The sequence below is a fragment of the Cibotium barometz genome, chromosome 9 (genome assembly GCF_041138505.1).
Source record: "Cibotium barometz isolate CiBa-2024 chromosome 9, ASM4113850v1, whole genome shotgun sequence".
NCBI lineage: Eukaryota > Viridiplantae > Streptophyta > Polypodiopsida > Cyatheales > Cibotiaceae > Cibotium > Cibotium barometz.
In genome coordinates this window covers 55,744,205-55,770,521 of record NC_141054.1, presented here as the reverse complement: position 1 = coordinate 55,770,521, position 26,317 = coordinate 55,744,205, and the positions used below count along the sequence as shown (strand labels likewise).

The following is a 26,317-nucleotide window of genomic DNA, read 5'->3' as shown; positions in this document are numbered from 1 at the left end:
GCCTTCAAAGCTTCCACATATTGTAAGTATTGTTCTTCCCCATTAAGGCTTGGAGGGTATTTGGGCTCTAATTTTTGTTAGTTTCCTAGCTCTTTTGAGTAGAGATTCTCTCTTTTTGAGGAATTCTCTAGGAAGATCTTGGTGTTAAGGCAACACTTCTTCTTCGTCTCTGCTATGAGAGGAGTTGGTTGGTGCAAGACTTGCACTTAGCCCTATGATTGGTACGATTTTTGGCTCTTCGGAAGACTTTCTCCCCCTTTTTGATTGGTATGACTTTTGGCTCTTCGGAAGACTTTCTCCCCGTTTTTGATTCCTCCTTACTTGGTAGAATGGATGTCTCAATTTTCAAAAAGCATTGGGGTTACAATTTTGATTGGGATTATTTCCATCTCGTTCTAATCACAAAATTGTGTTCCCATGGGCATAGGGCATACATCCATTGTAGCTAGCAAGTGCATTTAATTTTCCTCCTCTCTTTAGGGTTTGGTAGTGAGTGAAGCTATGGAAGATTCATCTTCTGATTCACATCTTTTGCCACTTTGTCCCCACACTGAAGTGGTGCATATGTATTAAGTCTGAGTGAGCCATCATATATCTGATCCCAAGTCATTGAACGATATAGGCATTTTGGTCACTTCTTTGTACTTATGTTCTTTTAGGTTCACCTTAATGGTACTTCCCAAGTCATCAAATGATATAGGTGTTCTGGTCACTTCTTTGTGCTTATGGTTTTTCAGATTCACCTTAATGGTACTTTCCACTTGATGGGATAAATGACATCATAACCCCAATCGTGAATCATCGATAATAACTGATAGATAAATGGTCTTCCAAGAGTCACGTCATAATTGGTGGGCCTTCCAAAGTCAACACCATAGCAAATATATGCTCGTAGGAGGTCAAGCCACACGATGTTACCTTCATGTCCTTAAGGATTCCCATAGGGGGGTTCTTAAATTTTCATATGTTAATTTGAGAACTATTTTGGATCTCCTAAGGAGCCCCATCTTTGCCACATGTCTTTGGTCACAATGCTATAGCCACCAAGGGTGCCCACCACACACGGACTGTCCAACCGCAACATGCACTGTTCATTGAAACAGTGTCAGACCATCAAGTGAGTCAATGGAGGTGCCACACATTAGGATCATCTGCAGCATTGGAGGCTCCAATGACATTGATGGCACCACGGCTACTGACACTCCAACAACATCTCTAGAGATAGGAGATTCTACCAAAGGCTATGCTACCACACCTAATGGCATCCACCAAAGATAGGAGATGCCAACGGCTAGACCTTAGGCATATATGGTTCCTCGACTCATCTTGAAGAATATCTGATATCCTTCATTATTCATCTCTCACTCATCTTCTTGGAGGACATCCTTCCTAGGAGGACATTTTTCCTAGGAGGAAGAATGTCCTCCTAGGAAGGATGTCCTCCAAGAAGATGAGTGAGCGATGAACCACACACGGACTGTCCAACCGCAACATGCACTGTTCATCGAAACAATGTCAAACCATCAAGTGAGTCAATGAAGGTGCCACACATTAGGATCATCTGTAGCATTGAAGGCTCCAATGACATTGATGGCACCGCGGCGACTGACACTCCAACAACATCTCTAGAGATAGGAGATTCTACCAAAGGCTATGCTACCACACCTACTAATGGCATCCACCAAAGATAGGAGATGCCACCGGCTAGACCTTAGGCATATATGGTTCCTCGACTCATCTTGAAGAATATCTGATATCCTTCATTATTCATCTCTCACTCATCTTCTTGGAGGACATCCTTCCTTGGAGGACATTCTTATCCCAGCTGAAAGATCCCTGCCCCCACCGCACAATGAGTTTTGGGGTGTTCGCAGCAGAAGTAGCACTTCTTGCGTGGGGCAGGGTCCCTCACTCGGGGCCTCGCCCACGTATATCTGGACAAGAGACTAATCCCTCGATTCTTCAAAAACCAAACCCGGAAAAAACTTCCCTCGTCGAGAAAGTACAGGCGATTCCTCCAGGATATTTTTACTTTAACGTAGTCAAGAGCCTTAACTAACTGAGCTAATATGACCGAACCCTTAAGTCCCATAGTCAGATCAAGGAAAAGACTTGCACTTGGATCATAGAGACCAATGCTTTTTTCCTCACATTGAGAGGCACAGCCGTTGATTCTTCTCCATAGAATAATTTTTATCCGAGATTTACTTCATCTATCGTACCGTAATAGAATTGAGTCTCATTTAGGGATCCATCAGTCCAGCCTAATCCCAGTCTCGTGGGTTAGCCAACTGCCCAACCACTATGGTGATGGGATCCATTTAAGAATTTGGTTAGGTTTTGTCCCGGGTACTAGGGAAAAGAGTTCTCAGGCCCCCTAGCCGGATATTCATGCAAACTTAAAACTAGTCACACCACTTACACACCTAATATGAAATTGCCTTTTTCACAGATTTAGCTGTCTTTAAAACAATCTTTTAATGAAACTATAGTATCACTGACCATAGACCTCCAAAATATCCGATTAAATCCTAATTTCCAATTTTTCCTTTATCGGTGCACCTATGGCATCATTGGCAACCAGAACGCTCACCACATGTCCACTCAGGGGCCTTTTTTTTATAGTTCCTAGCTCATAGTACCCGGTAATATATTCACTTATAAAAATCAAAATGGAATCTCCGTTGAAGATCTGCAAGATCAACCACCAACAAATCCATATAAAAGAGCCATGGACTCATCCGTTGAGGACTAGCAAGGTCAATCAACTAGATCCATGCCCGAATTCAGACAACAACTCTTACTCCTTGATCCCAATCTCTTTCCCGATGCACGTGTGGGTATCTTCGGCAACCCAGAGCCCGAGCACCGTATGGTCAGCACCCTCTAGGATCCTTCGCAAAACATGTCACCTAGCGCTTCACTCATAGGCCGCTTCCTTGGTCCCTCATCCACCGTACTGGAAGCTCACCATTTAAATCGAACTGAGGCTGGTCAAGACCTCAGCCGACCTTACTACGCGAGACGTCCTCCATTAACTCTCCGTCAGCTGTTGCGACTTTATCAGATTAGGTCTCCACGACCTCATTCACAAGACGGTCAAAATGCTTCCTTAGCATTCTTGACATAAAACAATCATTTAAAAACAGGTCATAAATATAGTTTCTATAACGAACTCTCGTGTTTCCACATTGTTCCACATCAATCCACATTATTTAAATCACATCCATTTCATATGTATTCCCTTCTCACATCATTTTCATATGTATTCCCTTCTCATCCAGTTACATCATTTTCATATGTATTCCCTTCTCATCCAGTCACATCATTTTCATCTTATCACATCTTTTGTCATTTATCCTCATCACATCTCATCCACTTGCATCTACCCATATCCACATCTCATCACATCACATTCATTCACATCTCATCCATTCATATCTACCCCGATCCACATCACATCACATCATATCACATCACATCCATTTCACCTCACATCTCATTCATTTACATCTATCCCGATTTACATCACATCACATCTCATCCATTCACATCCCATATCATTCATTCACATCCTGATTCACATGACCACATCTCATTCATTCACATCCCGATTCACATCACATCTCATTTACTCACATCTATCCATTTCACATCACATCACCTCCATCCATTCACATCCATCACATCACATTCAGTCATATCCATCACATCACATTCATTCATATCCATCACATTCATTCTCATCACCATCCCATCACATACATTCTATCCACATAACATCACATCACATCTAGCCACATCATATCTCATTCATACACATCTCATCTCATTCATCCACATCCATCCAATCGTTCACATGTACGACTACCCACATCTATCCATACATTCATATCTATCACTTCACATCCACATATATTCATGTCACATCACATCTCTTTACATCACAACACATTCTTTCACATACACATAAAATCAAAAGAATTTCTTTATGCATCTATTTATGCATAAAAATCAATTTTTATAAGAATAATGCTTTTTTTAATAAAAAAATTCCTTTATGTATCTTTCTATGCATAAAAATCAAATTTAATAAGAATAACACTTTTATAATAAAAAAATTTCATTTAGGTATCTTTCTATGCATAGAAATAAAATTTAATAAGAATAACACTTTTGTAATTAAAAAAATTCCTTTATGCATCTTTCTATGCATAGAAATCAAATTTAATAAGAATAACACTTTTGTAATAAAAAAAATTCCTTTATGCATCTTTCTATATACATAGAAATGAAATTTAATAAGAATAACACTTTTGTAATAAAAAAATTTTCTTTACGCATCTTTCTAAGCATAGAAATCAAATTTAATAAGAATAACACTTTTATAATAAAAAAATTTCCTTTATGCATCTTTCTATGCATAAAAATCAAATTTAATAGGAATAACACTTTTGTATAAAAAAAATCCTTTATGCATCTTTCTATGCATAGAAATCAAGTTTAATATAAGAATAATACTTTTGTAATAAAAAGAATTTCATTTGTATCTTTCTATGCATAGAAATCAAATTTAATAATTAATATCAGTGATATCCATGCATATTCATAGGTGAATATGTACATGGAGTAATTAGAATATTTCTTTTAGATGCAAAAATGGTGGGAATTAATCTTTTGGAATAACTTAAAAACAAACTTTCTTTTTCTCAAAATTCTGAAAAATTTTGCCATTACCTCCTTTGTATGGCTGACCTTTTCTCATTTTTATCTTTCTTCTCTTAACTTAATTAACCCAATTTAGAATTATAGAACTCTAATCTACATAATTTTCTAAATTCAAGAGAGTAAACAATAAGAAGAGTTTAATCACTCACTAGATAATCTTTCTAGGATTAAGAAAGGTTGGAATGTAAAGAAGAGAAGGGGGTGGCCTTTTCATCAAAGGCATAACATTTGAATTTAATTCAATTATCTGCAAAACATAAAAATAAAGAAAACCATAGATTGTTCATTAAAATTCGTAAACAAAGTAAGAAAATTAGCTTACATGGAGCTTGTAAGCTCTCCTTTGGCTTGAGGGATTGAGGGTTCTACTCTTGTTTGAAGCAAGAGTGGCCACCAATTCACTTTGGAGAGGATTAGGCCAAAAACAATTGAGTTATTAAAAAAATCAATGTAGATGGCTCAGGACAAGAGTAGAGTAACAGTGCATAAACACCATTAAGCTTTTACAAAGAGGGATGCTTCTATTTATAGGAAAAAGTGAGCCTCTAACCAAGCAAAATGATTCTAGAATTTTTCAGATCAGTTTGGTCAATTTTTGACCATTTTTGGGTCAGTTCAACTTACTTTTTGGATCTAGTTTTGAAACAAGAGAGAGGAGAGATGAAAATATCTCATTTTATTGAATTAAAAATTGAGGGTAATGATGAGAAAAAGGTGCCTACTTCATGAGGGAAGATCCCCATACTGAGGTGTCAAAAATGCATCATTTTCTCTAAATATCTCATTTTTTAAAACTATCTCTTAATTTTTAACTGATAAACCTTGTACTCAGTCATCTCTTCATCTTATGTGAGCATTTACTCATTTTTGGGTATTTTCTTTAATTTTTGGATTTATCTCATCCCAACACTCGGATTAATCCTATTGGCCCATAGGAACCTTAATTGGACCATAATCCAAAAAATTCTAAAAATCTAGACCCTTAGGCTAAGGTCCTTTATACTTATTTTCAATTAATTCCAATTGCACATTGGAAAGTTCTTTTTGAATTTCTGTTTCAGGGGAAACCATTTTAGACACTAGGAGGATTTTTATATCCAAAAATATCTCAATTTTGAATTACCTCCCTCTAGACATTTTCTCTCTTCAAGCCAAAAAAACGGGGTAAAACAAGATTTTTCTTTTATTTCAAAGAGGGGAATCATTATAAGATCAGAAGGGAAGGTTCTTACACCTGTACATCTCAAAAGCTGGAGGGAGGAATCTACACCAGCTCTTGGAGGACATCCTCTTGATCCCATCTTAGAGGACATCCTTATCTTGCATCCTTATCTCACCTTGGAGGACATCCTTTATACTCATCCTTCATACCAGTTATACCTTGTGTTTTGTCATCAGCTTGGGCTTTATTTTCCTCTTCACTCTGACCTCTGCCGAGTGTGCATGATACAATGAGGACATGTATTAGTGTTCTTTGAGTAGTGCAAGTGTTGTTGTTCCTTCTGCAATCTTGTCTCTTCTTTTGTTGTGTTCCTCTCCATAGTGTCTTCTATGTTGCATTGTGAGCATCAAGGACTCTGGACATACTGTCCAGAGAAGAGCCTCCATGTTGTGTATCGGGCAACCAACCCTGCTTCGACAGGTAGATAAAAATTTGGCATGCCCGGTGGGACTCTTGAAATTGGGAGTCTTATTAGCTCACCCTTTCCTCTGCGTTGTGTCCTCTTTCTGTGTTGCGTCCTCTCTACATGCCCAATACATGCTCCTGTGGTAGTCCAGTCAACCCATCTAAGAGTCATCTCTCAATATGCGGCCATAGTTAGAAGAGGTTCAACTACATACCACCTAGGGACCCTCTTCCACCTCTTCCTATGTAGCTAACCTTGGTAATCCCACCCTGGGCAACAACGCAGGAGGCCACGCCAACCTCATGATCCAGCCAATCCTTTTGGTGTAGAACCCCCTTCCACAGTGTTGGGCCGAGTCAATGTCAAGATTCCCACCTTCAAAGGATCATCTATTTGAGGATGTGGATGACCAGATCCGATGGTTCATCTCCATTTGTAAGAGCTAGGGTCTTGAGCGGGGGATGCCTACTTGGTGCTCTTTCTTTCCACTCTCCAAGGCTCTTTAGACACTCAAGGGTACTTCTCTAGGCAACATACTTCTATCTTCCTCACTGATGATGGTGAACAATCTAGTGGTGGGTGACCTGTAGCCACCAAGGGTGCTCACCACACACACGGACTATCCACAACCACAACATGGACTGTCCACCACAAATGTCACACGAACATGGCCTATTCAATCGCTGATGGCTTTGGGAGAACTTGCCTTTATATCCCCGTTCCGAAGCACACCACCATGGGAGAGGAGACTATCACAAGCACCATAACCCAACAGAAACACCAATACAGGGCACCAACACCCCCAAATGATATCCCCTGGTCCTCAGTTTCCCCAATTGAATACTTCAATACCCTCCCAACCTCCCTATTCAATCCAGCTACCTACTCAAATTGTCCTCTTAGGTCAGACCTCACCTCCAATGTCTCTAATGTTGCAACTAAGAGCCCCTCCTGACCTCAACCGACTCCCAACTGATTAAAACAGCTTCCAACTGCCACAGAACTAGCAAACAACTGATTCCAAAGTCCTTTCTTTGTTTCCTCCTATCAAAAATTTGGCCTCTAGAGTCGTAAAATATCCTCCATAGTCAGCTAGTCTTAAAACCTCTCAAGGCTAAGTAGCCACCCTCAACTGACCACCATTGGCTGGCAGTATACTCTCTCAACTGCCACAGGCAAGTTGGATTCTCTCTATTACTTGCTTCTGAATTTTTCCACAGAACAATCTGCCTCAGAACCTTTATCTGACACAGAAACTTCTCCAAACGTCCTCATACTTCTATAGACCCTTAGGAACCTCTCAACTTGAAGGGAAACCACACTATCAACTCTCTGCTTTGACTACAGCTGGCTCCCAACTGCCTCCAAAGTGACTATCCCCAACCAACTAGCTAGACTAATCCAACGGTTGTTTTTTGCAGGTATCCCCTCCTCTACGTTAGATAGCATCTCTAAAGCATCCAAACACTTCAATAAAGCTAGAATCCAACCTTAGAAAGTCTCAGCTGACTAGTGTCAGATTGCTGCCATTAGAAACCCTGTAAGACAACAAAGCCTTCTGAAGCTGACAAATGTCCTCAGACAGAACCATCAGCAGCTGCACCTCAGAACCACTTCCTATCAACTCAACAAGATCCTTACATAACCTGCTGACTATTCTGATGTCTGACTAACTATAGTTGACTCCTACATAGGTTAACTGACCCAGCATAGACTCAATCAGAGTCAATTCTTCACTTACCATCTTGTCTTCAAAAGAACTCCATCCAGGCAACACATAATTGAACCAAAACCATAGAAGAACTCTTTAATTCTACATAACTTGGTTCTCAGTGTATTTTAAGAAGACCATGAAACATGCAACAAACCCTAAGACTTGAGTAGATGAGAGAAAAACAACAATAGACCAAGAGAGCTCTCACACCAATAACCACAAAAGAAACCAATCATATATTCTCAACTCCAACAAGATCAACAACAATAAGATCTGCACAAAAACAACTTACAGGCTTCAATATCCAATGCAATTGGGATCTGCTTTGAGCAATCCTTAAATATGGTCTAAGTTCCAATAGTGATGCACTCTGAGAGGTTATGGGACACCACTCTCCACACAGAACCCTCAACCACCTCGAAAATCCCTACTTTGGATAGATCTAAGTTTCCTCTACCATTCCCTATTGCCCTCTTCACAAAACAAACCTAGAGATAGCCAACAAACCTCATAGAAAACTTCACAACACAAAATTTGCTCTCTCTTCCACAACACTCTGCTCACACAATGCTCTCTCTAACCTCCTCAATACACATACCAACTTTCTTACACACCTTCCCTCTTGCACAACTACGCTCTATCTCCATGCATACCCTCAACCACTCTACCCAATCTTGTCAGCTATTCACCATGCAATAGTCATAACAGCACAACTAATAACAACTAGTTACAAATGCGCATATATCCATGCAAGATTCCTGTATTTCCTAAGGTCCCTAACCATACCCAATGTGTTATTTTTCCTTCTTGGTGTCGGGGTGAGAATCTCCATTGAGCATATCCCTTTGGCCACAAAAACTCCTATCATCTTTTGCCAAACCCCCCATGGTTAGAGCATTTATGGTCAACTAGATGCTATGGACTCATTGAAACAATCCTCAACAAAACATGTATCTAGGTCCCAACAAGATTCTTCATGTTCTTCTAAGTTAGCTTCATCAGTAGGCAAGTCTACATCCAATGTCTCTTAGTGAATCTTTTTGGACTGTCATAATTCTACACCAAAATGGCTTTAATTTATAGCCATTAACTCTTTTAAAATGGACTAATAAATATCATTCTCATAGATGTGCACAACCTTGAAGGGACCTTCCCACTTAATTTGGAACTAAGTCTAGAAAGTGTTATCCAATTTGCTATTGTATCTAAGCACTAAATCACCCTCTTTGATGCCTTTCTCCTTAACTGTCTCATTTAAAAGCTCAGCTCTCCTATTGCTCAATTGGATGTAGCGGTACAAAGCTTCTTCCCTAGCCAATTGTAGCTCCTAAAGATCTAGAAACGTCTCTTCATGCTTATCTATGCCCCTTTCCTGATGTTTTAGAAGAAATTGCAAACTGGGAATCTCAACTTCAATGGGCATCAGGGCTTCCTTCCCAAAAACCAGGTGCTAAGGTGAAAATTCTATGCCTATCCTTATAACTATCTTGTAAGCCCACAAAGCTGAAGATACATGTCCCATTGCTTAGGATTCTCTTCCAAACACTTGGTTAGCATGGTACACATCTCCCCATTGAATCTCTCAACCAACCCATTACACTGCGGTAGTAAGGGGTTGAAAAACTGTGTGTGATATGCAACTTTTGCATAAGCTCTTTTATAATTTGTCCTCTAAACTCAGACCCTTGATCTCTCAACAGTTCGAATGGCATACTAAACCTTGTACAGATGTCCTCAAAAATAAATTTGGCCACTTCTTTAGTAGTAATACTTTTCACACATCTAACCTCAACCCTTCTAGTTAAATAGTTCACTCTAGTTAAGATGTAGGTCTTGCCCCTAGCAGTTGTGTGGGTAGAGGAACAATTGCATCTAAACGTCACTTTTCAAAAGCTCCATATCATACAATGATTTTTCTTAGGTCATGATGTAACACCCTTCTACCTTGTTTCTGACATGGCTCACAACTTCTACACCAATGATAAACATCTTTCCTCAAATTGGGCCACACATACCCCTCAGTCAAAATCTTTCTCAAAGTTAGCTTTAGGTCAAAGTGCTCTCCACAGACCCCTTCATCACATGAAGCCATAATGGAAAAGATCTCTTCTCTGGTTGGAACCCTTCTCAGAATAAAATCCTTGCCCTTCATGTAAAGTTGATCATTCACACAACACTGTATTGTAGAGCCCTCCTTATGAAACCATATCTTTGTTTTTGGGATAAGCTTGAGGTACCAGATATATGTGCAAAAATTCCTTAATTTCTTGTAAAATCTCCCTTCCAAAATAACTGGGATGGGTTACAGTCATGGAATATGCATCCAAATCCTTTCCTAACCCCCCTTTTCCTAATGTGTTTACAGTGTGGTTTTGTTCTCTCTTCACATGTTGAATCTAAACCTCTTGAAATCTCTGCATCATCCTTCTTATTTGAAAGCACCATTATTTCAACTTAGAGTTCTTGGTCCTTCAAAAAGTTTGAAGTTGCCTAATGATCAGTAAGCTATCTCCTTTGATATAACAAGTTTTCTAATTCCTCTCTTAAGCACCGTTGAAGTCCATACTCTAAACTGGCATACTCAGCTTCATTGCTGGTCTGCACTTGCAGCTTAATCCCTTCTTGACATAGTATTGTACCCTTTGGATCCAACAAGACTACTCCTCCACTGGCTACCCCTAAGCTTCTCTTAAAGGCTCCATAGAAAAACAAAGTAAAAGCATTGAAGACCATATTAGGAAGTTTGGGAAAATCCCAATTCCCATTTTGCAAGATCAAATATTAGGGGCATGGTGAACCCTTTTAAGGTTTTGTCAAAAACCCCTCATGTGACATATCATAAAGCTCTTGAAGAGTAAATCCACATTCTTTGACAACTTTGGAATTTGTATGCTCAAGATATATTAAAAAGTAGATTGAAAAGAAAATTCCCAAAGTAATAGGATTTTCCCAAATTCCCTAATATGGTCTTATTGGACATATCTGCTTCAGGGTCCTTCCACCTGGGCACTTTCTTCTTCATATACTAAAGGATTCTGGCTGTATGTTAAGATATCTGCTGCAAATGTAGCTCTTGTACGATCCTCCACTATACAATCGAATTGAAAATCTTGTAGCTCAACCAACCATTTAGACAATCTCTTGGATGGAAGGTCAGATTGAATCAGATGAGGAAATAGAGTGTAATGGGTCAGTATAGTGAAAGGCTTTGGAAGTAAATAAGATGTGAATTTTCTTAACGGAAACACCACAAACATTGCCAACTCTGCTTCAAAATAAGTCATTTCTCCTAATGTATTTGTTTTTCTAACAAAATATATTGGTCTCATATAGGAATGCTCCCTTACTTATTGTAATAGTACTGCACCTATGGCATCTTCTCTCACACTAGGATTTATAAAAAATTCTTTACTCCAGTTAGGGGGCATGACAACTGGCAGAGTGCTCAAAACTTCCTTAACATGTAGAAAAGATTCCTCTTCCTTGTCTTGCCACACAAAGGGATCCCTTTGGGATGCTTGTTGCAAGGGATATAAAGCCTGAGATAAAAGATGATTGAATCTAGCCAGGTATCTTACCTTCTGTGTGAATGTCAATAATTGCTTCACATTCTGAGGTGCCTCCAATAAGAGCAAAGCTTCCACTTTTGTAGGATTTGCCTCAATTCCATTCTTAGAAACCTAATTTCCAAGTAGGGTTACCTTGGCCTGAGCTAAACGACACTTGTCAAGGTTTAACTGACCACCCAGATCATCCAGCCTCTTTAATGCAATCCTTAGATTCTCACAGTGAACCAATCTGCCACTACATATACAAAAAGCGTCAATAAAAACTCTGATGAAAGTACCCAAGTAACCAGAATATCCATCACAAATATTCTGGGGTAATTGAAATTTGAAAGTAACCAGAATATCCATCACAAACACTTATCTTTCATGCCCAGCTACACTATCCAGAATTTCATCTTGAAAAGGCAGTGGATAATGATCTCTCTTGGTCACAGCATTTATCTGAGGCTTAAAGTCCACATAGACTCTCCACTTTCCATTCTCTTGGGAGTGATCACAACTAGAGAAGCCCACTCAAAATTTTCCATTGGGAAGATGAACCCTGCTTCTTTCAACAACTTATTCACCTGTTAGTACTTGTTGTTGCACAAACCCCAATCTTTGCACAACTGGTTTAGCTTCTGGCTTCAACTGTATCTCATGTTGCACAGTTGACACCCTCCTAACTTAAGTGTAGGAGGAAATGAAAAGATCTGGAAACTGGTACAACAATGCAACAATAGCTGGGGATAAGTCAAAGTGGGTCCCTTCTGCCTGCTGGAGATTCCTCTTCAAATCATACTCTTCCTCCTGAGCCCCTAAAGGAAAATCTTGCATTCCAATACGCCTCCTGGGTTTGCTATTCCTCTTAACTTATTTGAACTGGTTCTCCACTTGATTTCCCTTCTTCCTCTTGGATGGTCCCGCTTCATCTTCACCATCTGCACCCCTAGTTCTTTTGTTAGCTAACATATCGGCTTCTTCATCCATACCAATCAGATTAACCTCACCTGTCGTCCAAACCCATTTGCTAGCTATGGCTGAACCTAAGGTCCCCGTGGATTTGGAATCTCCTCTTCCCTGCGGACATCTTGCCTTTTATTTCTCCTAGGTGTAAGAAAATACACATCTCCTCCCATTCTCCTAGGGTAAGGACACTAAGGAGAAATATGACCCCTTTCCATAGAATTGAGACATTGGACATTCATGTTGGGTCCTCCTCTGCCTCTACTTCTTATTCATTCTCTATTTCCTACCCTAGGGGTAGTTCTGCCTCCTTGCAACAAAATCAAATTTAAATTCTCCATTTTATGAGTTAGGTGATTAATACCTTGCATCAATTGATCAGCAGCACTGGAACTAGAGCAGTCCTCCCTTCCTTTGTCCTTCTCTCTCTAGTCATAACAGGTCTATTCTCAACTCGAATCTCCTTTTTCTTCTGAGCCAACCTCTCAAGTTTCCATTACTTTTCTCTTGCAATCCTCCATTAGGGGAAATTTGGACTGAAATTGGGCCCTTTAAGGATTTCTACACATTCTCTCTCTACAAAAATGGGCCCTTTAAGGATTTCTACACATTCTCTCTCTACAAAAATGGGTTCATGTGGTGTAATTTCTGTAATCAACTTAAAAGTGAGCAGAGTTTGGACATTTGGAATCTACTCTTTGAACCCTTTCCAACGATATATATCATGACGTGTGATTTTTCATATTCAAGAAGTCTCCAAATTTGATGATGATGTGGCACGCTACATGCCATATCATCCCCAAATTTGGGGGCTTCTTGAATAAGAAAAATTGCCCATCATGCCATATATCATTGGAAAGGTCTCAAAGAGTAGATTCCAAATGTATAAACTTCGCTCACTTCTGAGTTGATTTGCAAAAATGTTACCATGAGCCCATTTTGTAGAAAGAGTGTGTGCAAATCCTTAAAGGGCCCAATTTGAGTCCAAATTTCCCCTAGTGAAAGCTTCATCAAAAGTTCCTAGTCTTTTTAACTCTACCATCTCCTTCAGATAAGCATATGAAGGGATTGAATGAACATATACTTTTTAAGGAGTATAGGTGGGTGTTTTGCTCCCAAATGAAGCATCCCATCTTCCCCATAGATCGTCAAAATAGTCTACAAATCTATCAAATACATCAGATAAACTATGCTTTAATTTTTGTATGTCCTGCCATATAGCATTTGGGGATTCACCTTTCTTATAGTGCTATACCAAAGCTCCTTTGACATCTTCAAATGCCTGCCCCTGATGTGGCTGACGCCTCCAAGTCTAGAACCATCTCTTGGCAACCCCTTTCAACAACATGGACAACAATGTTAATTTTTCCTCATCTTTGTCGTTCCCAAAAGTGAAAGATGCTAGCTCCATCCTGGCCAAAAAGTCCTTTGGATCCTCATTAGCATGTGTGTGGAACACAGGATAAGACATCATTGCAGCCATCTCAACAGATGACACTTCTCAACTTCAACCAATAGTCTGAAGGGTGCCTTGAAATCCCTCCTCTATGGAGGCACCAAAACAATGATGGCTTTGGGCTCTTATAGCCCCGTCTGAAGCACACCACCATGAGAGGAGACTATCACAAGCACCACAACCCAGCACAAACACCACTATAGGGCACCAACACACCCAAGTGACATCCCCTGGTCCTCAGCTTCCCCAATTGATGAATACTTCAATACCCTCCCAACCTCCCTATTTAATCCAGTTCCCTAGTCAAATTGTCCTCTTAGGCTAACCCTCACCTCCAATGTCTCTAATCTTGCAACTAAGATCCCCTCTTGACCTTAGCTGATTCCCAGTTGACCAAAATAGCTTCCAGTTGCCACAAAACTAGACAACAATGACTTCTGAAGTCCTCCCTTTGTTTCCTGTTAGAAATCTGTCCTCTAGAGTCCCAAAATGTTCTCCACAGTCAGTTAGTCTCAAAACCTAATCTTAAAACCTCTCAGGACCAAGCAACTGCCCCTGGCTAATAGTAACTCTCTCAACTACCACAGACAAGTCAGATTCTCACTGTTACCTTCTTCCGAATTCTGCCACAGAACTGTTTGCCTGAGAACCTTTATTCGACACAGAAACTTCTCCAAATGTCCTCAGACTTCTACAAACCCTCAGGAACCTCTCAACTTGAAGGGAAACCACACTATTAACTCTCTGCTAACTACAACTGGCTCCCAGCCACCTCCGAAGTGACTATCCCCAACCAACTAGCTAGACTGATTCAGCAATTGTAGATATCCCCTCCTCTGCGTTAGCTAGCACCTCTAGAGCCTCCATGTAAGACAATAAAGCCTTCTGACAACTGACAACTATTCTCAGATAGAACTAAAATTGTCAGCTGTGCCTTAGAACAACTTCCTATCAACTCAAATAGGTCAGCACAAGATCCCTACATAACATGTTGATTATTCTAATGTTTGGCTAACTATAGTTGACTCCTACACAGGTTAACTGACCCAGCACATACCTCGGGGGGTCACTATATGTAAAATATCCCTATCGCGTGCGTTCAAGGCCTATATTTTAAATCCCTTATTTGTGAATTTTTTAATCTATATAATATCCCTTTTTCTTTATGAATCTGTAAATTTTTTTTGAAAAAATTTTAAATCATACCCTTATGTAAATATATTTTTGTAAGTTTCATAAATTAAAATTATGCTTCTGTTGAACGCACGTGATATTCACATTTTTTTGTGAGTGACCCCCCCGAGGCACATACTCAATCAGAGTCAATTCTTCACTTATAGCCTTGTCTTCAAAAGAACTCCATCTGTGCGACACAGAATTGAACCAAAACCATAGAAGAACTCTTTAATTCCACATAACTTGATTCTCATTGTATTTTAAGAAGACTGTGCAACACACAACAAACCCTGAGACTTGAGCAAATGAGATAAAAACAACAACAGACCAAGAGATCTCTCAGACCAATAACCACAAAAGAAACCAAGCATATATTCTCTCTAACAAGATCAACAATAGTAGGATCTGCAGAAACAACTTACAAGCTTCAACTATCCAATACAACCTGGGATCTGCTTTGTAAAATCCTCAAATCTGAACAGTGATGCACTCTGAGAGGTTCTAGGAACACCACTCAGAATCCTCAACCACCTTGGCAATCCCTGCTCTAGACCAGATCGAAGTCTCCTTTGCCATTCCCCATCGCCCTCTTCATAAAATAAATCCACACATAGCCAACAAACCTCACAACAAACTTTACAACACAAAATTTGCTCTCTCTTCCACAACACTCTGCTCTCTCAACACACATACCAACTCACTTACACACCTTCCCTCTTGTGCAACTACGCTCTATCTCCATGCATACCCTCAACCACTCTACCCAGTCTTGTTGGCTAGTCACCATGCAATAGTCCTAACATCAGCTAATAATAACTAGTTACAAATGCATAGATATCTATGTAAGAATCCTATATTCCCTAACCATACCCAATGTGTTATTTTTCCTTCTTGGTGTTGGGGTGAGCATCTCCATTGAGCATATGCTTTTGGCCACAAAAAATCCTATCACCCGCCGCAACAACAATGTCACACTGTCACAGTGAGTCAATGGAGGTGCCAAGCATGTGTATGTGTATGTGTATGCATATGTACATGTATCACTGCAAACAGTGTCACACTGTCACAGTGAGTCAATGGAGGCATGTGTATGTGTATGAATATGTACATATATCCATATATATATATATATATATATATATGTATATATATGTGTATAGTATATGTATGTGTATGGGTATGTGTATGTGCATTTGCATGCATGTGTATATGTATGTGTATGTGTATGTATATGTGTATATGTATATGTATGTATGTATGTATATGTGTGCATGCATGTGTGTGTATGCATGTTTGTATGTATGCATGCATGCATGCATCCATGTACAAATGTATGTACATTTACTTACACATAAATATATGTGTATGTGTTTGCATGCATGTGTTTGTGCATTCATCACACATGCACGTGCACGTGCGCGCGCGCGCGCACACACACACACACACACACACACACACAACTTAGTTTAACCATTAGGTCAATGGATTTCTTTTGGCATCGTTTTATTGAAGTAATGAGTTTCTATGCGATAGTTATAAAATTGGCATTTTGAATACATTCTTGTAATGAAAATCCATTGACCTAATGGTTATCCTTGCTTTAAATGATTTAAAAAAGGGCTTTTATTAAGCACTAAGTTTATCTCAATTGTAGAGGCATGTCAAGCTTGGCTTGGATTATTGTCAAACCCATGATGTTCATAAGAATGTGCAAACTATGTACGAATGACTTGCAAGTTTTAATTTTTAGTTAAAAATTTAGTGCATTTTAGTTAAAAATTTAGCTTGAAGAGTGTAAATTCCACCCCTCAGCAGCAGTAGGACTCCACTCAAGCATGACCTAATTAGCACCCTCAATGCATGCACCTCCCATAACATGCACCTCTAATCCTCATAATTGTCATTGGTATAACTAGCTAGGCCGTTGGAGGCCCCTCTTCCAAGGTCCAAGTCCATGTTTTTTGTGAAATGTGTGGGCGGATGTGAAAAGTGAACATTGAAGTTGTGTGAAAAAAAGAAAACATTTTCCCTAACATATTGAAATAGGGAGATGTCTAGGCCTTGGCCTTCCTTTCAAAAATCTAAACATCAATTAGTTTCATAATTGCAATTTTTAGAATATGAGCCATAGATATTGAAACTTTGCCATTAGTTTTTCCAAGAGGACTGGTTTTTAAAAATAAAAAATAATCAAAAGCAGTGTTTAACCGGATTTTAAGCTGGTGGGGTATCCGGCCACCTAAGCTTTTTAGGGGAGGCGTGATGATCAGTGGGAATTAGAGGCTCATTAGCACGTCAAATGAGAACGGAGGCCTGGTTTGCGTATCATGCACGCCAACGCGAAGGGAGAGATTCTCGCCGCTTGGGTTGGTCGTGCAGTGTGAAAGCCCTTCTTAAGCTATATAATTTGCCGTTTGAGCAGTGCGCCTTGAATTTCTTTAGTCTCAGGTGGATAGGTTCATCGGTCAGCGGAGGTAACAATGCCGTCGTGCAACGAAGAAGCCACGCATAACGCGCCACAGCGCACGACGACAAGTTGGTTCTGACTTTTTCCTCCCCCCCTCATAAAACCTCCTTCCCATTCAATCAACGCACTATTAATCCTAATCACCTTGGCCCATTAGCAATGCCGCGATTCCTAATCTACCTCTTCGTTGCCTTTCTCGGCATAGCTTCTTGCAGGGCTGATTCCGCTAGGCTTCTTCTGTCACAGTTGCAAGACCAGATAGGGGAGAATACTATCACATTCCCAGTTTTCCATAGAAATCCTGGATATGGTAAGTACAAGCAGCCTCCTGGCAGGAGCACCTTGGAATTCAAAAACTCCTCTAGCTCGCCCTCGACAAGCCAGCCCAGTGATCTCAAGAGCCGATTGGTCACCTTGAATGAGCCCTTTGGGCAGTACTTTGCAGTATTTGAATTGGGTACCCCGTCCACAGATGTGGCCGTTATTATTGACACGGGCAGCGAGCTCCTGTGGATACAGTGCGAGCCCTGCACAGAGTGTGGCGTGCAGGCAAGTGTGAAAAAAAAACCTTCCAACCATTTTCCCAATTTTACCTCTAAATGTCTGAGATTAGCGATCTTCCGGCTAATTTTGTTTTCGCGTTTCCTGTATGTCTTCCGTGGAGACATGGCAAAGTTTTGACTTGTACTTTTGTAGGTATGAATACCTCATGATCAACTTCGTTATATTTCATCTTGAAAAAAAAAATGTAAACTTGTATGAAATTCGGAGCTCCAACGTTTTGATAAAATTAAATTTATCATCTCTTCTTTTGGGTGCTACATCCACTTTTCTGGTCTTTTCAATCCCAAGTCTGGCACACTACAAGGCAATAGCCCCAAGCATACAGGCATGGAGGATCCATTCTTTTGACTAGTGGGTAGACCCATGCTTTGCACGTCTTTTTCTACCCTAACCTCTTCCTTACTTTCGTGAACCTCCAAATTCTTGCCACTTGAAAGCTTTGTGAAACTCTTCTTTTATATAAATATATATATAAAGAGATAAAGATATAGAGATATAGAGATGTTTGGTACTGCAAAATAGCCTCTGCCCTCTAGAACCCATTCTTTTAGTGTTTGGATGCCAAGAAAGCAATAGCTTTTATCATCTCTTCTTGCGGGTGCTAGACCCTATACATCTACTTTTTTTGGTGTTTTCAATGCCAAGTCTGGCACACTACAAGGCAATAGGCCTAAGCATCCATTCTTGGGCAAGGATCCATTCTTTGGCTGATGGGAAGACCCATGCTTCACACTTCTTTTGAGATCTCCAAATTGAAACTCTACCTAAACCTCCTCCTCCCTTTTGCGAACCTCCTCAAAGTGATATCCCTTGCCACTTTTCTGTTCCTTGCTAACAACATTGGTCTTCGAATTGCAGATAACATGTAGCATTATGAGCTCTCATTCTTTTTCCATGGGAGTCTATTAATTAACATATGCATGCCTTTTGGTCGTTAGAAAAATTTTGCCATCTCTTTTTGAAAACTGTACTATACATCAGTGTTGGGGAAAAAATTGAGTGAACATGACGTGAATCCTTCTCACCATGGGTTGAAGAGGAAAATGTAATTTTATACGAGCATTTTCTTCATACTTTCATACGACACTACTATTTTTTTTGAAAAATTGGAGGTGTCATTTTTCTTTCTCCTCCCAAGATAAGGCAAATTTTCCAGAAGTTAAGCATACTCTAAAATAAAGCGAACTTGTCTTTTCCCGAACTATACTATACCAATGTACAGTAGGAACTATGTCAATGTATGGTCGGAATTGCATTTGCTAACTATGTTGTATAGTAGGACTTACATTTTGGGAAATAGATATGTGAGATTGACTTGAAAGACGCATCTGCTGCTTTGCTAGAGATTCATGAAAGAGGCAACTAGAGGTTGATTTTTTAAAGGAATTTAAAAAAGAAGAAGAGAGTTTAGGACTATCTACTATGGTGAGCATTCCAATTGGCAGCCGATCTAACGAGCGAACGCATGCATGCATGGGTGGTGGTGCAGGCGGAGGGGTACCCGATCTTCAGCCCCAACAAGTCATCGTCCTTCCAGCAACTAGAGTGTAGCAGTGATGCGGCGTGCCCAGGGGACGACAGCGTGGCAACACTGTGCGACGAGAACTCGCTGTGCTGGTACCATGTCACCTATGGCGACCACAGCAACAGCAGCGGGTACCTATCCACGGAGACGCTGACGGTGGGCACGGCAAAGGTCCCTTCTTCTTCATACCAGCATAAGGACTTGGTGTTCGGCTGTGGCCTCATCAACAACGGCGTCGAGTCCCAACTGAACGCGTCCGGACTCATGGGCCTCGACCGTGGTAACTTCTCCCTAATCTCGCAATTAGGAGTCACCCTTTTTGCTTACTGCCTGCCTAATCGCATCCAAACCTCCAAAGTCTCCGGTTATCTAACCCTCGGCAAAAGCTCCATTACCAGCCCCAATCTCGAATACACCCCCATGATACAAAACAATGCTTCTGAATTCCTCTCACAGTTCTATTACCTCGACATGATAGGGGTTAGCATTAATGGAAATCTACTGAGTATCCCTAGCGATGCCTTTCTGTTGACCGCATCTGGAGATGGTGGCACCATTATAGACTCCGGCACCACCCTAACAAGCTTTGTTGATGAAGCTTACAGGGTGATTGCTGATGCTTTTAGCAGCGCCATGGATTCGTCGATTACTAAAGCGGATGTGGGCGATCTTGATATGCTCTGCTACCAGATCCCATTAAAGGAAAAGCAAGCCCCCGCTGCACCCAAAGTCACTCTCCACTTTGCAAATTCTTTCGATCTTGTGCTTGATACGGACCATGTGTTTAGGTTCATTGGCGCCGATGTAACTCACAATTACTACTGCATGGCGTTCAACAACGCAGGAAGCCTCGAGTCAGGTGGCAAAAACTTCGTTGGAAACTACCAACAGCAAAACTTCCTCGTGGAGTATGATATTGGCAACTCCAGGATTGGCTTTGCCCCCACCGATTGCAACCATGGGAGCCCTTCACTACCTCTAAGCCGCTTAATGCTTTGGGTTATTCCTACATTATTTATGTTCATTGGACTATAGTAAAGTACGTGAGTCCACATTACACATGAATCCCTCTCCAATTTGCGTCGATTAATACGCATGCCCGCAAGAACCATATATGTATGCTTCCTTCTAGAGGGATTCCAAACAGTACATATATGACGGACAAACATAAACCAACCAAAGGGGAAGAAAACTTTGATCTCTAGCCGTCAATTTCAGGCCTGCCTTCAAAGGTACACCGCTCGTAAGGAACTTATTTTTCTAATCAAACAAAATAAACGGATGCTCCAAAGTAACTAGCAATATTTAAAAAAAAATGCCAGGATCATAATTAAAATGTATATATTTTTTGACCCATCAAAATTAATAAGGCACGTCCAACCCGGAATATTATATTTCATCCGAGAAAAATACACTACGTAGGCACTTAGTTCTTTGGCTCTTAGTTCAAAATTTTCCAAACGAGACTTACACTAACATCAATTTTAAATGTACCATTGTAACTTTAATCCTGCACTTCAAAACTGAGTCATGCCAGGCCATATAAGCTCACGATGATACTTAGCAATAACTTCACCGACTCTTTACTCTTTCTCGATGTTCTCTTGTTTCCTTATATTTACTAGTGGGTTGGCTCGTTTTCTTAAACAAATTCTCCCCCAACCTCTTCCAACCTCCTCCTCCTCTTCCCCAACCTCCACATTCTCACCATGTGGTAGCTTTGTGAAACTCTTCCTTTATAACCTTCGGGGATGGGTCAATTACTGAATGATCTAAACTTGTGTTAATGTCTGACACATGTACATGCATATAGGACATGGGTATGGCCTACTCGTAAAAAGGAAAAATGTATGAATATAATTATTTTTCCATTTTCATCACATCATGTTATATAAACACAATTGTCATATAAAAATCATGTTATTTTCATCACATCATGTTATGTAAAAACAATCGTCATATAAACGTCATGTTATTTTCATCACATCATGCTATATAAACACAATTGTTTTTCCCTTTTCTTCACACTAAACTCTCTCTATCATCAAACTTTGTTTATGTCGTAGTATGTATGCATGTCAAACCCATATGCATGCCTAACCTTCTACGAACGAACCTGAAGGTTTATTTTTCTCATGTGGTACATCAACGTATTTGAAAACCTTAAAAAAAATAAACAAAGAAACGAAGTGCTATTTTTCTCCATCGATTAGTCTCGACCTACTCTTGGAGGTACCGAGCCTTTATCTATATATATATATATATATATACACACACACACACACACATACATACATACATACATACATACATACATACACACACATGCACATACATTCTTTTTATATTTTTTATATATTAAATATAAGTGTACATATTTATGGTATGTTTATAATATAAATTTATATTTACTATATAAATATATGTATATTTATAATAAATATATATAATAATTATCTCTCTCTCTCTCTTATTAGATTAATTATAATTTTAAATGCATTATGCTCCTTCTATGATAAATATATATATTTAGTATATAATAACTATATAAATATATATACATTTATTATATAATACATACATATATATTTATAAACTTATTATAAATCCACTATAGAAAAATATCTATTATATATTATATACATATTTATTATATAAATATATATTTTAGTACATATTAAATAGATATTATTATATTAAATTTTTATTATTAAACATATGTTATCATATTAAATTTTCTCTTTTTATATAATTTATATTTGCTTACATAATAAATATATAAGTTTATATTTACTATATATTTAGTATATTAAATATATTTTTTATTTTATAATAATCAAATACTTATTATATAAATATATATTCATTTATATTATATGTATATGCATATATATGTAATAACTTATTTATTTATGTATATATACACATGTATATATACACATACACATATACATATACATATACATATACATATACATATACATATACATATACATATTGTTATGGGAATATATTTTTAGTCCTTTTAAAAATATTATTCTACCCTCTTAGATAATTTGAGGACGCTTGGATTATCTTTGTGTTATGCCAAATTATATTAATATCATGGGTGATACCATTATAAATATTAATACGTTTGGTGGATATTGATATATGCTTGGAGTCTCCAATGTTTGTTTCTAATCTTAGTCCAAATTTAAAAAAAAATTGGCTCTGTATCATAGGATTCTCTCATAGGACTAAATGGTTGACTTTGAATAACAAAAATGTTGTGAATACTGGGATGTCTACTTAAAGCATCAGCCACAACATTTTTTTTGCCTGGTAAAATCATGGGTTGGAAAATTTGGATAAATGAAGCCCATTTGATATGTCAATTAGAAATCAATGGTTGAGTCAAAAAATGACGAATGCTTTGTTGTGGTCTGTCTTAATTAAGAATTCAGATCCCATTAAAAATAATGTTTCCAAAGTCTTAAAGCATGGATAACTGCAGCTAATTCTTTGTCATATGTACTGTAATTTCTTTCTGTTGGTTTTAGCTTACGACTTTCATAAGAAATTGGATGTCCATCTTGCATAAGAACAGCACCAAAGCCTTGTCCACTAGCTAGCATCAATAACTACAACAAAGAATGGCCATTGAAAATCTGGTAAAGTAAGAACTGGTGCATGGTCAATGCTTTCTTAAGTTCAGTGAGAGAATGATCCCGTCGACTAGTCCAATCAAAATGTCTAGCTTTCTTAAGAAGTTTAGTCAAAGGATGTGCAATATATGCAAAATTTCTAACGAGCTTTGTGTAGTAACTACATAATCCAAGAAATGATCGAAGTTCGTGAATATCATGTGGTCTAGGCCAATTAGTAATGCTTTTGATCTTTTTGGGATCTACTCGAATACCATCAACAGAGATAATCTGTCCTAGATATTCAATTTCTTCTTGGAAGAATTTTCTCTTTTCAGGATTAACATAGAGTTGATTCTCTTGAAGAAGTGAGAATACTTTTTCTAGATGTGCATGTTCTTGACGATTCTTACTGAAAACTAAGATATCATCGAAAAACAGTTTTGATATTTCAAGAATATCCTATTCATCATTCTATTAAAAGTAGCTGGAGCATTAGTCAAACCAAATGGCATAACTAAAAACTCATAATGGCCAGTTTGGGTCCTGAAGGCAGTTTTGTAGATATGTCCTTCATCCATTCAAATCTGATGATAACCAGCCTTTAGGTCGATCTTGCTAAAGACTCGGGCTCCCTTAAGTTTGTCTAGTAAGTCATCTACTCAGGGTATTGGATATCGATTCTTAACAGTAATTTTGTTTAGTGCACGATAACTGATACATAATCGATATGTACCATTCTTATTTTTAACGAGAAGAACTGGAGCACCAAATGGGGAACTACTGGGTCGAATCAATTTCTTATCTAATAGTTCTTCGACTTGTCTTTGAATTTCCTTTTGTTCTAGCATGTTAACTCTGTAAGGAGCTTTACATGGCAAATGAGCTACCAGGAATTATTTCAATCTTATGGTCTTTTGGGCGAGGTCTGGGTAAGCTAGGTGGTAAGTCGTCTATGAAGCAATTAGAGAATTTAGAGATGAAAGGGTCATGAGACATTTGATTCGGAGTCATCCTCGACAGTAAGCCGATTGACAAAAATAAAAAATATCTTCCCCTTTTTTCATATATCTCTTTTTGCTTGAGTATGAGTCAAAAATGGTCCTAACCCACCTTTGCTTTGGCATTGAAGACAAATTTCTTGGTCATCTTTTATTAACCACATTGTATGGGTGTCATAGTCAATATGGGGGTTATGCTCATGTCTCCATGGCATACCTAAGATGACATCCACACCTTGTAAAGGTGCCACTAGGAATGTTCTCTTTTTTTTTAGTGAACCCATTTATAATTCTAAATCTTTAACCTCCTTGGTGCAGTTGTACTTAGTACCTTAAAATGTAGCTTTTACTTTGTAACTAGAGTACGATGCATCTAAGTTAAGTGCTTCAATGCTTTCTCAGAAATGAAATCATGCGAACTACCATCATCATGCAATATAGAAATTGATTTTCCTTTTATTTTCCCTTGAATTTTCAATAAAGCATAAATTGAAAGCTTACCTGAATCTGAATAGTCGGAATCAGAGTTACCCTCTTGCTTGAAAGAATCTGTGTCGTCTTCTTCAATAACATTGAGTCGAGTCATGGATGTGGGATTCTTCTTTTTATCAGGGCAATCTTGTGCGAGGTGTCCTTCCTTATGACAATTGTAGCATCTGAAGATTCGATTCTTTGGTTGTCCATTTGTGGGTTTGTTGTTGTTGTTGTCCTTTTGTTGTCCTTTCGAAAACCTTCTTTAGTCACATCTTTACCCTTTTGCATCCTAGATTTATCAAAAGTACTAGCAAGGGAAAGAAGATTTAGTAGATTTTGTAAAAGATTTATCTTGAATCTTGAAATCTCTAGATGTAGCTGTTTTACATTCTGAATTTAGGGCAAGGTCCATAGCAGTGCTAAGGTCATGTGGATGAAACATATTAACATCCGCCCTAATGGTAGACTTAAGTCCTGCAATAAATTATCTATGTTTCTCTTTTTCCTTGACTTTCTCAATGAATTTAACCTGTAAAAGAATATCCCAAAACTTGTTGATATAAGCTTGGACATTCTCTTTATCAATCTGGTGTAGAGTGTCCCATTGTTGACGTGCTTTAGCTTTGCATTTTTGTGAAGGTAGAAAATGTTTCTTTAAGAGTTTTTGATACTCTTTCCATGTTGAAGGTTGATGTTTACCTTGTTTAATCACGTTCCACCACCATAAAGCTACACTCTCAATTAAATGATTACAAGCACATTTAATTTTATCTTTTTCGGAGAACTTCTCGCGCCAGAGAAATAGTCATCTAGTTGGCTAATCTAAGCAATGAGAACTCATGCATCCTTCTTGCCATCATAATTTTGGAAAGTGAATGCCTTTCGGCGGGCTGATTCGTGAGTCTTTCTTAGAATTTTGAGCACGCAATGTAGCTTTCACAGTGCGTCTGATCACTTTCATCATCATCTGAGTCGAAAGAATCAGAGGCATTGTGTTTGTGTTTGGTACGCTTGACTTGACGCTCTAATTTACGTTAGAGTTCTCGTACAATTTGTTCTTGAAGTGCTGAGATTTGTTCTTGAACTATGGGCGGAATGGGTAAAGCAGCCATTGCAACAACCTTTCTTTCTGAATAGTTGTCCTTTATGGGGAGTAATGTGTTTTCTTGAAAAAAAATTATTTTGGAAGTGATGAGGATGGGAATTTTTAAAACCTTTCAGCAATTATTTGCTTTCAAGAAGCTGTGGGTTTTGTGGGTTTTCTCTCTTCTAATTTTTGGTTACAAAAATGCACCCACACACAGAGAGAGAGAGAGAGAGAGAGAGAGAGAGAGAGAGAGAGAGAGAGAGAGAGAGAGAGAGAGAGAGAGAGAGAGGTAAATGGTAATGGGATTATTAAGGTGTGTGTATATATATATATATATATATAAAGTTTGTTGTAAAA

At 38.7% G+C, this 26,317-nt stretch overlaps 1 protein-coding gene across 1 annotated transcript; it reads left to right on the top strand.

Annotated features, from left to right (window-relative positions):
- The first annotated feature begins 17,827 nt into the window (after window positions 1–17,827).
- Window positions 17,828–21,335, top strand: LOC147635728 (aspartic proteinase nepenthesin-1-like). The gene is made up of 2 exons (XM_086802233.1): window positions 17,828–18,232; window positions 19,737–21,335. The coding sequence occupies exons 1-2, from the start codon at window positions 17,843–17,845 to the stop codon at window positions 20,805–20,807; spliced, it is 1,461 nt and encodes a 486-aa protein (XP_086658359.1). The 5' UTR covers window positions 17,828–17,842; the 3' UTR covers window positions 20,808–21,335.
- Window positions 21,336–26,317: the final 4,982 nt, after the last annotated feature.